The sequence below is a fragment of the Eulemur rufifrons genome, chromosome 23 (genome assembly GCF_041146395.1).
Source record: "Eulemur rufifrons isolate Redbay chromosome 23, OSU_ERuf_1, whole genome shotgun sequence".
In the NCBI taxonomy this organism is placed as follows: Eukaryota; Metazoa; Chordata; class Mammalia; order Primates; family Lemuridae; genus Eulemur; species Eulemur rufifrons.
In genome coordinates, this window is record NC_091005.1 from 16,982,125 (window position 1) to 16,993,317 (window position 11,193).

General features: G+C 50.4%; 1 protein-coding gene across 1 annotated transcript; it reads right to left on the bottom strand.

Annotated features, from left to right (window-relative positions):
- Positions 1 to 608: 608 nt before the first annotated feature.
- Positions 609 to 1,867, bottom strand: LOC138373816 (carbohydrate sulfotransferase 6-like). The gene is given in 2 exon segments (XM_069456415.1): positions 609 to 1,802; positions 1,805 to 1,867. Coding segments are annotated over 2 exon segments (1,257 nt in total).
- Between the last annotated feature and the right edge of the window lie 9,326 nt (positions 1,868 to 11,193).

An 11,193-nucleotide genomic window follows, 5' to 3' on the forward strand; every position in this document is an offset into this window, starting at 1 on the left:
GGGGAGTGCTCCTGAGAGATGGGTAGGGAGAGGCCAGCGGGAGACCACAAGACCGCAAGGTGTCTTGTCTGGTTTCTCACTGAAGACACAGCAGAATATAAGGGCCAATGGCTTTGATGGAGTGTGACGCCAAAGTCATACGGAGAAGAGAGTCCAGGCAGGCTGTGTGTGTGTGTCTGTATGTGAGAGAAAGAGAGAGATGCACAGACTTCAGTACCCTTTAACTCACAGCCAGGGCTGGGGAACCCCTCTCAGCTGCTGCAGGGTGGATTCCAGAGGAGAGAGTTAAGAGGAAAGAAAGCGCTTGACTGGGAGCCAAGTCATCTGAATTTTCTCCCTGTGCTCAAAGGAAGTGGGGGACAAGATTTTCGCTTGCCATGAAGAGTGCACCTGATGGGGATTCGGCTCATAAAGAGGACTGAAAAGAAAGCCAAGAATCGGGAGAGAAAGAAATATGGAGTTTGGGACTCAGTGCTTTCCCACTTCAGGGGAGACCCCCGCACTCCCAGTCTCTAGTAGGGGAAGGACCTACTTCCCTGTGTGCCCCAGCCCCTCTGCACCAGGCACTCGCCTCCCAGGCCCCAAAACTGCCTCAGCTCGGGCCTAGACTAAGGCACCCTATGTGAGCCGGTGGACGACACCCAGCTGAAGCTGCTAGGGCCGCGTGGCACCACCAGATCCTGGGCCAGGTCGCGCTGCTCGTCCTCAGAGAACACGGGCCGGTAGCCCAGGAGCTGCAGCGCCCCGGCGCACAGCTCCTGCACGCGGCGGATCTTGGAGAAGGGCAGCGCGTGGCGCCAGGCCTGGGAGACATTGAGCGCGTTCCTGGACGAGGTCTGGAAGGCTTCACGGCGCGCGCCAGGCCCGGTACCGTGCGTGATGTTGTGGATCCAGGCCTCGAGCTGCTGCGTGAGGCTCAGGCCGGCGAAGGCGTAGAGCGCACGGATCTCGGCCAGCGGCTCCCGCGCCAGGTCCTCGAAGCGCACCAGGCGGTAGCGGCCACGCAGGAAGGGTGGCGGCTTGAGCGCGGCGGCCTCGGCGATGCGCACGTGGCTGCGGCACACCTCGTGCACCACCCGCAGGCCGGGGTCGGCCTCCACCCACGTGCCGTTGGTGCCCAGCACGATGCCGTTGTCGCGCGCCAGAGCCTTGACCGTCTGCTCGCGGGAGCGCAGCACGGCCCGCGGGTCGCGCACCAGGTGCACGATGCGCAGGTTGAGCGCGGGGTCGCGGAGCAGCGGGTAGAGCACCTGCAGGTTGAAGAAGCGCACCTCCTTGAGCACCACGTGGCTGTAGGAGCGGCAGGCCTCCTGCGCCAGGCTGAAGGGCCGGCGCGCGCACAGAGGCTTGCACACGGCCTCGCTGCTGATGGCGCCGCGGGGGAAGGCGCTGCAGGCGGGCGGCGAGCACAGCGCGCGGCTCACCGCCCACTGGAAGAGGTCGGAGAGGTTGTGGCTGCGGCGCCAGGGCATGTAGGCGTCGAACACGTCCATGTCGCACAGGAAGACTGAGCGCACCAGGTCGCGCACGGCCATGTGTAGCGCGGAAGCGCTGCCATGTGACAGGGCGGCCCACACGTGCCAAGCGGGCTCCATCAGATAGAAAACATCAGGGTGCTGGCTGAAGAGCTGGCCCACGAAGGACGAGCCCGAGCGCCACGAGGACAGCACCAGCACGTGCACTCGCTCCTCGCTGCCTGATGGGGACGACGGCCCTGGCCGGGAGACCAGAAAGAGCAGGAGGCAGGTCTGTGCCAGCAGGAGTGCGGTCACCGCCGAGTTGGACACACGCGGTAGCCACATGCCGCCAGCCTGGGGGCCGTCGGGAGAAGAGTGCAGTGGTTAGGAACCTTAGCCCCTACACCCATCCTGTGCCCCAACCACTGCCCAGTGCCCCCAGGGAGCAGTCCCAGGACTTGGGCCACCTGACCCTCGGGGTCTCCAAAGACCATGACAATCTCAGTCTAGGGCTCTTCGGTAATGTGAAGTTAAGACATAAGCCATGCTGGGCACGGTGGCTCACGCCTGTAATCCTAGCACTCTGGGAGGCCGAGGCGGGCGGACTGCTTGAGTTCAGGAGTTCCAGACCAGCCTGAGCAAGAGCGAGACCCCATCTCTATTAAAAATAGAAAGAAATTATATGGGCAGCTAAAAATATATATAGAAAAAATTAGCCGGGCATGGTGGCACATGCCTGTAGTCCCAGCTACCCGGGAGGCTGAGGCAGGAGGATTGCTTGAGCCCAGGAGTTTGAGGTTGCTGTGAGCTAGGCTGACGCCACAGCACTCACTCTAGCCAGGGCAACAGAGTGAGACTCTGTCAAAAAAAAAAAAAAAGAAAAAGAAAAAGAAAAAAAAGAAAAGACATAAGCCATGATCTAGTCTATGCTGAGAGCAACTGTCCAGTTGCAGAATAGTGTCAACATCTACCTATGTATCTACCTACCTACCTATTGTCTATGATCTGCAGAGGGAAATATTATTTTTCATACTGAATTCTTATATTTTGCTTAAGAATTCCTCATAGGGAGACACTTTGAGCTCATTGAGATAAACGGCTTGATGGGCACAGTGGTGGACTTAAGAGCTCACTGAGGTTGAATCCTGGCTCTGTCACTTTCTAGCCTGTGATCATGGACCGAACACTTAATTGCTCTGTGACTCGGTTTACCCATCTGTAGAAGAGGGATAATACCAGTACCGGGCTCACAGGATTTGGGGGAACATGGGGACAGGAGGGAGCATGGAGTAACACCCATAGCTGAGGACCTGCATTTCTACATGGTGTGCTTCTACATGCTATGATTTTTTGTAAACAAGCAGGTACAACTTTAGTTATTAAAAATAAGCAAATTTAGGCCTATACAAGAAAATTTTTTTAAACAGCAAAGACATAAAATGGACAAAGAACACCAACAGCTGCCATCATCCATCGGGAGTGAAGTGCTAAAGGCAGCATGGACTCCAGAGTGGGGGTGTCCTCCAGGAGCCCTGGCAGTTTGCAAGGAGACCAGTTGAGGGGAGCTTGGATGGAGCCAGGGGAGGGGAGAGGTGAGGGCAGAGTCCTGCCCCAGCCTGCTGAGGGGACTCACCCCTGTCCAGGCCTCCTGGGAGAGCGGCCCACGCTGATCACAAATCCACTGCAGTTGCCTGGAGGTCCCTCAGCGCCTGCAATAACAGAAGGGAGATGTGGGTTTTTTGCAAGTGGGTGTCTGTTATCAATATCCATGGCGGGGCTTGGCACCGCACAGATGTGCTGGACATGGTTGGTTGTGTCCACACAGTCCCTGTTTTCCCTTCTGATAACAGCCTCTAGATTGTCCCTGGGGACGCACCCCTCACCCACTCAAAGTGCATACGGATGGATGGGGCTGATCTACAGCCCCCTGGTTCCTGAGGGTCATGTGTCCCAAGACAGGCTCATCTACACATTCCACACACTCACCCCTCCACCTCCCACCACACACAGAATGGGACTTAGGAATGGGACATCTGCCCAAGTCCAATTCCAGCATTTCTGCCAGTCTCCAGGGAAGAAGGAAACTGCCTGGCCCTAAAGCCAGCAAAGAAAAGAACTCAGTGGAGAAGGAAAGACAGAGAGCTCATGAGCAGCTGGCAACATCATCTAAGCATCTGGACTCAGCCATGAAGATTTACCCATGGACCTCTTGGTTAGGAAAAGTATTCTGTTTTTGTTTAATCCAGTGTGAGATGAGCTTCATTCACTTATACCCAATAGTTCTGGTTAGACAGTGGATACCCTCAAAGGGGTGAGGTAGGGTAGACCTGGAAAGGTGTGTGGGCAGAGCTGCTGGGGGGCTGGATGTGTTTGTCCTGGGGGGTGCCAATGACCTGGGTGTGCTCAGTCTGTGCAATTTCACAAAGCTGTACTGTCATGCTCTGTGCTCTTTTCTGATGCAGGGCATACTTCAATAAAAAGTTATGAATCCTGACTGAATGAGACAGTAACTGTCATGTCAAGGAATGTCCCCATCCAAAAATCAATCAATCAATCAATCAATGAATAAAATAGAAGCTAATATGATGACAATAAATAAAAAATAACAATAAAAAAAGCGAATGTCCCAAAACCAAATGAGTTGATGACATTAATAAATATTTGCTGAATTAAAATCAGATACTCTGTGATCTAAACCCAAAAGGAATAATTCCCCACTTATCCCACATTTCTTTCTGCTGAGTACCTTAATGTTACAGTATCTTCTACACATGCCCTACCACTGCTTGGCCTGAGGGATATAGGAAGGGGTTATTGTTATGCCCCATTGGCAGATGGGATGGTGAGATGCAGGGAAGGGATGGCTGCCATAGCAGGGTGGGAGCTGGAGCCCAGGAGTCCTGCCTCTCTGGGCTGCTCACACTTCTAGCCAAGCTCTGCCCACCCTCAGCTCACCAGCTCCCTTGTCACCAGCCTGTCCCAGCCCTGGCTTAGAATCTAAAGGAATGAAATCCAATACTAGGCGCAAATCCCAGGCTCAGATTTCTCTCAGTTTGGAGTCAGCTGGAGGCCATCCCTGTTCTAGCATCCCTGACAAAGGCTGGAGAAAGTGGATTCCCAGTGAGGGGTCTGTGGGCTTTAGCTGTCACGGGCCACCACTAGGAAAAAGAACTCTAATGGAGCCCAGGGCATTTCGTAGGGACAAGGCTGACAAGGAGAAGAGAAGAGGAGGAAAATAGAAAAGGAAAGGAGAGAAAGAAATAAAGCAGGGAGCGAGGGAAGAAGGAAGATGAGTTTGTACGGTGGGGCATGAAACAAGGAACACAGTAAATACCGTCTTTTGAGGGCTTCCTATGTACCAAGCCTTTTCCATCCATTTTCTGACTTAATCCTCACAACAGCCCTATGAGTTAGACCTGATGATCATCTGTATTTCATAAGTAAAGTGAGGCTACAAGGATGTAGGGACTTGATGAAAGAATTCACACAGCAAATGAGTCAGAATCTGAACTACGTCAGTCTAACTTTAGAGCTGTTAATCACATAGTGTCAAGTTAAACCACAAGTATGGGGCTGGGCGTGGTGGCTCCTGCCCTTTAATCCCAGCACTTCGGGAGGCCAAGAGTTCAAGAGTAGCCTGGGACACATATCGAGACAACCTCTACAAAAAATTTTTAAAAATTAGTGGGGTATGATAGCGGGTGCTTATAGTCCCAGCTACTTGGGAGGTTGAGGCAGGAGGATCACTTGGGCCCAAGATTTTGAGGCTGCAGTGAAGTATGATTGCACCACTGCACTCCAGCCTGGGCAGCAGAGCAAGGCGTTGGCTTCCATAAAAAACAAAAACAAAAAAAACCCCAAGAAACATGCAAGTATGAAACTTACATATGGGCCGGGCGCAGTGGCTCACGCCTGTAATCCTAGCACTCTGGGAGGCCGAGGTGGGAGGATCGCTTGAGGTCAGGAGTTCGAGACCAGCCTGAGCAAGAATGAGACCCCGTCTCTACTAAAAATAGAAAGAAATGATTTAGACAGCTAAAAATATATATAGAAAAAAATTAGCTGGGCATGGTGGCACATGCCTATAGTCCTAGCTACTTGGGAAGCTGAGGCAGAAAGACTGCTTGAGCCCGGGAGTTTGAGGTTACTGTGAGCTAGGCTGATGCCACGGCACTCACTCTAGCCCGGGCAACAGAGCAAGACTCTGTCTCAAAAAAACAAAAAACAAAAAAACAAAAAAAACCCTTACATATGCAGATGCATATACTGTATGATATCAATTGTATTAAAATATTAGAATATGAAAGGACACCAACAGATGGAAAAAATAGGTGCAAACCATATATATGGAATGGGACTTATACTCAGAATATATAAAGAGCTCTTACAACTAGAAAAAAAATCCCACAACAACTTAATTTAAAAATGGGCAAAGAGTTTGAGAAGATATTTTTTTCAAACAACATATACAAATGTCCAATAAGTACATGAATAGAATAGTACATTGTTCGTCTCTAGGGACATGCACATGAAAACCACAAGGACATGTCATTTCCTATCCACTAGCATGGCTATAATAAAAAAGACAGTTAATAATAAAAGAGGATAACAAGTGCTAGTGAGAAGGTGGAGACGTGGGAACCCTCATATTGCTGGTGGGAACGTAAAATGATGCAGTTGTTCTGGAAAACACTTTGGCAGGTTCTCAAAAAGTTAAATATAGAATTACCATATGATGCAGCAAATCCACTCCCAAGTGTGTACCCAAGAGAACTGAAAACATATGTCCACACAAAAACTTGTCTGTGAGTTTTCAAAGCAGCATTATTCACAATAGCCAAAAAGTAGAAATATCCCATATGTCCATCAACTGATGAATGGATAAACGAAATGTGGTGTATCCACACGAGAGGATATTTCCAACAAGAAAAAGGAATGAAGTACTGATACCTATAACGCTGACATGGAAAAACATTGTAGTGACTGATGTGCAACACTGAATATACTAAAACTAGTGAACTGCACACATTAAAAGCATGAACTTTAATGTACGTGAATTATATATCAATAAAGCTGTTACTAAAAAGACAACAGACACGTGGAGAAGGAAGTGTGGAAGGATACGCACTGAAGATCAGTGTTTGTTTTTTATGAGCAGGTTACAGGTCATATTGTTTCGCATTGGTGCTTTCCTGCATCCTCCGGATAGTCTACAATAGACTTTTATTACTATGGAAATCATAAAATTGGTTATTGTTAGTTGGTTAAAGGAGGCATAGGTGGAGTTTGTCTGTCTCCAGCTTTCTTGCAGGGAGAGAGGTGCCTGCAAATCCATCTCCCAGCTGACCTGAGTACCCAGTAGGCTAGAGAGGGCCAGGAGCATGGATGGAGAACTACCTCCCATGCAGTGAGAGGTGTCAAAGCCCCCAAGCTGACTCAACCTCAGGACTGTGTGCTGGGCCAGGTTGTGGCAGAAGACGAGCCTGGCCCCCAAGCTCTGGCCACATCTGCCATCTCTCCGCCAGTCCTGATGATGCAGCTGCCTGGCATCCACCAGAGGCAGGGGCCTGCAGTTGCGCAGCCCAGATGCTAATGGAGGAAACAGATCTGCCTTCAAGAATCCACGGGGAAATGAATTCTAATTAGTCTGGGAAAGGAGCCTCAAGTCTCCCAGTCTCAGAGCTGCCCTGAGGCATTTTGGAGCCGATGAGCAGATATGAACACATAAACCTCTTTCCCTGGCTTTGGAGATCCTCAAAGTACCCTTAGCACAGCACCTAATTTAGTCTAAATGAGAGAACCTTGCAACTGGAGGACCCTGAAGTTTTGAGGCTCCCCACCTCTTCTCTGCAGCAACACACACAAGTATGGGGTGGGATTGTGCATTTAGCACATTCTCCTGTGTTGTCCTGGTATTGACAGAGCCCTCTTATTACACAGATAATCTGGAATGTTCCCTGGTTAATTCTATTAACCTTTTATATTCATTATTTTTAAAAAGTAAATCATTCTTACAAGCCAATGACATAAAAAGAAAAACAAAGAGACTATGTTAGAAGAAAAGGACTCAAAACATATAACTGCTAAATGCATTATGTGGACCATGTTTGGATTTGGATTCAAACAAACCAACGGCAAGAAGGTATCTTACAGCTAATCAGAGAAATTTTGATATAGACTGAGTATCAAGTAATATTGAGAAATTATTGTCAATGCTGTTATTGCAACCCCAAATGCTCTTCTTCATGCCTTTTGGTACCTGCTTCCTCCTACTACACTAGAAGAAGGACCCTGTCTGTCTCATTAGAGGGAGGTGGCTATAGAGCATCATGGTTGAGTGTGAACCACAGTTGATCATTTACTATGTGATCTTGGGTAACTTACTTATTCTCCCTGTGCTGGCTTAATTTAAAAAAATACACAAAATGAGTGAAATAACATAACCTGATTTATGGGCTTCATTTAAAGATTGAATGAATTAATATTTCCAAAGCAGAACAATGTCTGGCACATAGCACACCTACAAGTGTTTGTGCAGGAATCCTTGAAATCCTGGGTCAAAATTATATTCTATGAATGCAAGGGAAAGTCTTTGCATAAGGAAAACCCAAGGACAACAGCCCAACCACACTCAGGTGGCCTTGTCCCCAGCAGCAGAGCCGTGAGACAAGCACAGGCAGGGCCACAAAAGCACCTACATAGCACAAGACAGTGGAGGATCACAGCTCCTGAAGCCAGGCTGGGATCAAATCCTGTCTCTACTACCACTGAGCTGTGTGACTTTGAGCAAGTCACTCTCAGGCTCCCTGTGCCTCAGGCGACTCCTTTGCAGAAGGAGCCAGAACAGCACCTGGCACGCAGGCTGGGGATGAGCACAGCCAGGGCTCACCCAGCAGCACACTGTTCTCAGGGCCCCAGCACTTCACCCCATTGCTCACGGCTTCAGGTCAGCCAAGTCCTCTCTGCTCTTCAGGCCTCAGTTTTCCCTTCCTCAAAAACGGGAATCTTGGCTGGGTGAAGCGGCTTATGCCTGTAATCCTAGCACTCTGGGAGGCCGAGGCAGGAGGACTGCTTGAGCTGAGTTCAAGACCAGCCTGAGCAAGAACGAGACCCCATCTCTACTAAAAATAGAAAGATTAGCTGGGCTCCATGGCAGGCACCTGTAGTCCCAGCTACTCAGGAGGCTGAGGCAAGAGGATCACTTGAGCCCAGGAGTTTGATGTGCAATGAGCTACCACCGTGCCACTGCATTCTACCCAGGGCCACAGAGGGAGACTCTGTCTCAAAAAAAAAAAAAAAAAAAAGGCAATCTTGTCTTACTTGCCTCCCATTTAAGAGGGAAAAGAAAGGAAAGTCACCATTAGCCAGGCACCTATCCCGAGTCCCAAGAGAGGCCTGTCCTGTTGCCATAAGTGGTGGTGCACAGACCCATTTCAGCTGGGTGTGGCTCCAAATTTACTCTCCAAGCTACTTTTTCTCAAGAGTTCTGGGGAAAAAGTCCTTGGGGACCTTTTTAAAGTCAGGCACTTTGAAACTCAAGATTCAAGAGATAAGGGACCCCCCAACAGCGACTGCGTGTGCAGCTGAAGCCCCAGCCACACACTTTCCAACCTGTGCTCGCAGCGCTGATGCCTTTTCCATGTTGCTGATGGAAAATCCACCCTCAGCTCTTCCCGCCAACACCGACCCCGGCTGCAGGATCAAGGAGCCTCCCCAGTTGTGCCACTGGCCAGGCCCCTAGCCCGCCTGAGAGTGGGGACATCCCGTGTGGAGAGCGGCGAACCAACGTACCCCAAAGCTTGGCGTCTCCGCCTGACCTGGCGCGACAGGGAAGAAGACACCTCTCTCCCGGGGCTCAGCGAAACCTCCCAGACGTCTGTTCCAAGTTCCACAGCAGAGACAGCTCGTTCTCTTCACTGGGCGAGTCCGCAGGGGCTGATTTGCTCCTTGGGGTCCTGGACTATTGCAGGGCACGCGGTGACAGCGGGGAGGGGGCTCTGGGAGGCATGGACAGGAGAGTCAGCGTGTCCCGAGCTACTGGAGAAGGCGGAGTGAGTCTTCAAACAGGCGAGCGTCTCAGAAGGGGATGTAGGGGGTGGGGGTGTCTTGGAGCTACGACAAGTAAGGACCCGAGCGCAGGGACCCCTGCCCGTGCCCCGCACGGAGCCCTGCGTCTTGCACTACCTGTGTGGCCGCCAGTGGCGCACGGCACTGTCCCGCGCTGCCTGCCCCAGCACAGACAATGAGGAGCTTTCAGACGTGGCCGCGGTCCCGGGCCGCCGGGCAGGAGCCAGGGCGGGGGGAGGGAAGGAAGGAGCCAGTTGGCCCCCAGCTCCCGCTACCCTCCCCATCCCCGGGCCAGGGGCCACGCCTCAGGGGAGGGGCGCTGGTCGAGGGCAGGCCCAGGAGGGCTCTGCTAAGGGAGGGCACAGGTGGGCTCCCGGGCGAGGGGCTCACTGTTTGGCAGAGGATGTGGGAGGCGCTGGCAGTCACCACTCATCCCACTAACTGACCAAAGAAGTTGTCTCCCCCTCCAATCCCCAGCGAAGGGAGGCTCTAGGAGGACAAAGGCCCTTGTGAAGGAAATCAAAGCTGAATCTTGCCCCTGTTCACTCTGTAGGGCATCCTTGCAGCAAATTTGCAATCCACACCTGGTCCCAAGCCCCCCATCCTCAGCCCTAATCAAATCCAGGCACCTTGATGCCAGGGGGACACCACGCTGCCTCCCAGTGCAGTAGCCAAGCTGGGGGAGGGGGGAGACCAAGAGGCCTTGAGGAGCTGGAACTACAGCTGACCCCTCCTCCTGTCCCCTCCCTGTCCTAGCCCAAACCCAGCGGCACAGGCTTGATAGCAGCTTAGGATAAATACAGGATACAGTTCAACAAATAAAACAGTTTTTCCCCCTTACATTTAAGAGGGCAGAGCCCAGGCATCTGAAAAGGATAGAGCATTCTGACCTTTTGTAATCCCTGGTGATCTCAAACAGGTAGTGGCTGTTGGGCTGCTGGGTGAAGAAATTAGCACTGTCTTTCCAGGATGTGGTTTGGCAGGATGAATTAAGATCTTTAACAAAGATCACAAGCTTTTTGAATTGGTAACTCCTTTCTAAAATCTTAAAGGAGTAAGTCAGCAACAAGGATTTACATACAAGGGTCATAGAAATGTCCTTCATGATACTAAAAAACTGGAAAGAACACAAACGATTAGAAAGGTGTGTGCCAGAAGGCCAACCATAGTAACTTTTGGGTAGTGGATTTGCAGACAATTTTTTTCTTTAGGTTTTCCTTAGTTTTACATAATTTACACGTTTACCAACAGGCCTTTAGAACTTACCTGGTCAGAAAACTACAAAATCTCTTTTACAAAGGATGGAGGGGGGAGGGGCAGCAGAAAAATATGAAAGAAAAAGGAAAGAAAACAATTCCTTTATGGACCTAACATAATTGGACCTCAGTGGAACATTAGCAGCATCACCTGATTTAAATAGAAATTGGACTAATCATTTAGTAAAATTAAGTAAATTTCTCAAACCCTGACTTGGCTCAGTTGATATAATCCTGTATATTCCTCACCACTATTCATGTTGTAACTATGTTGTTTGATTCGGGTCAGAAGCTACCAACACCTGATATGTAAAAAATGTGATATTCACCAGACATGCTTGTAATTTTCCAGCCTGTCTTCCACATGGCATGTAGACTCCACTGAAAACTCATTTACTTGGGGTTGGGCCAGG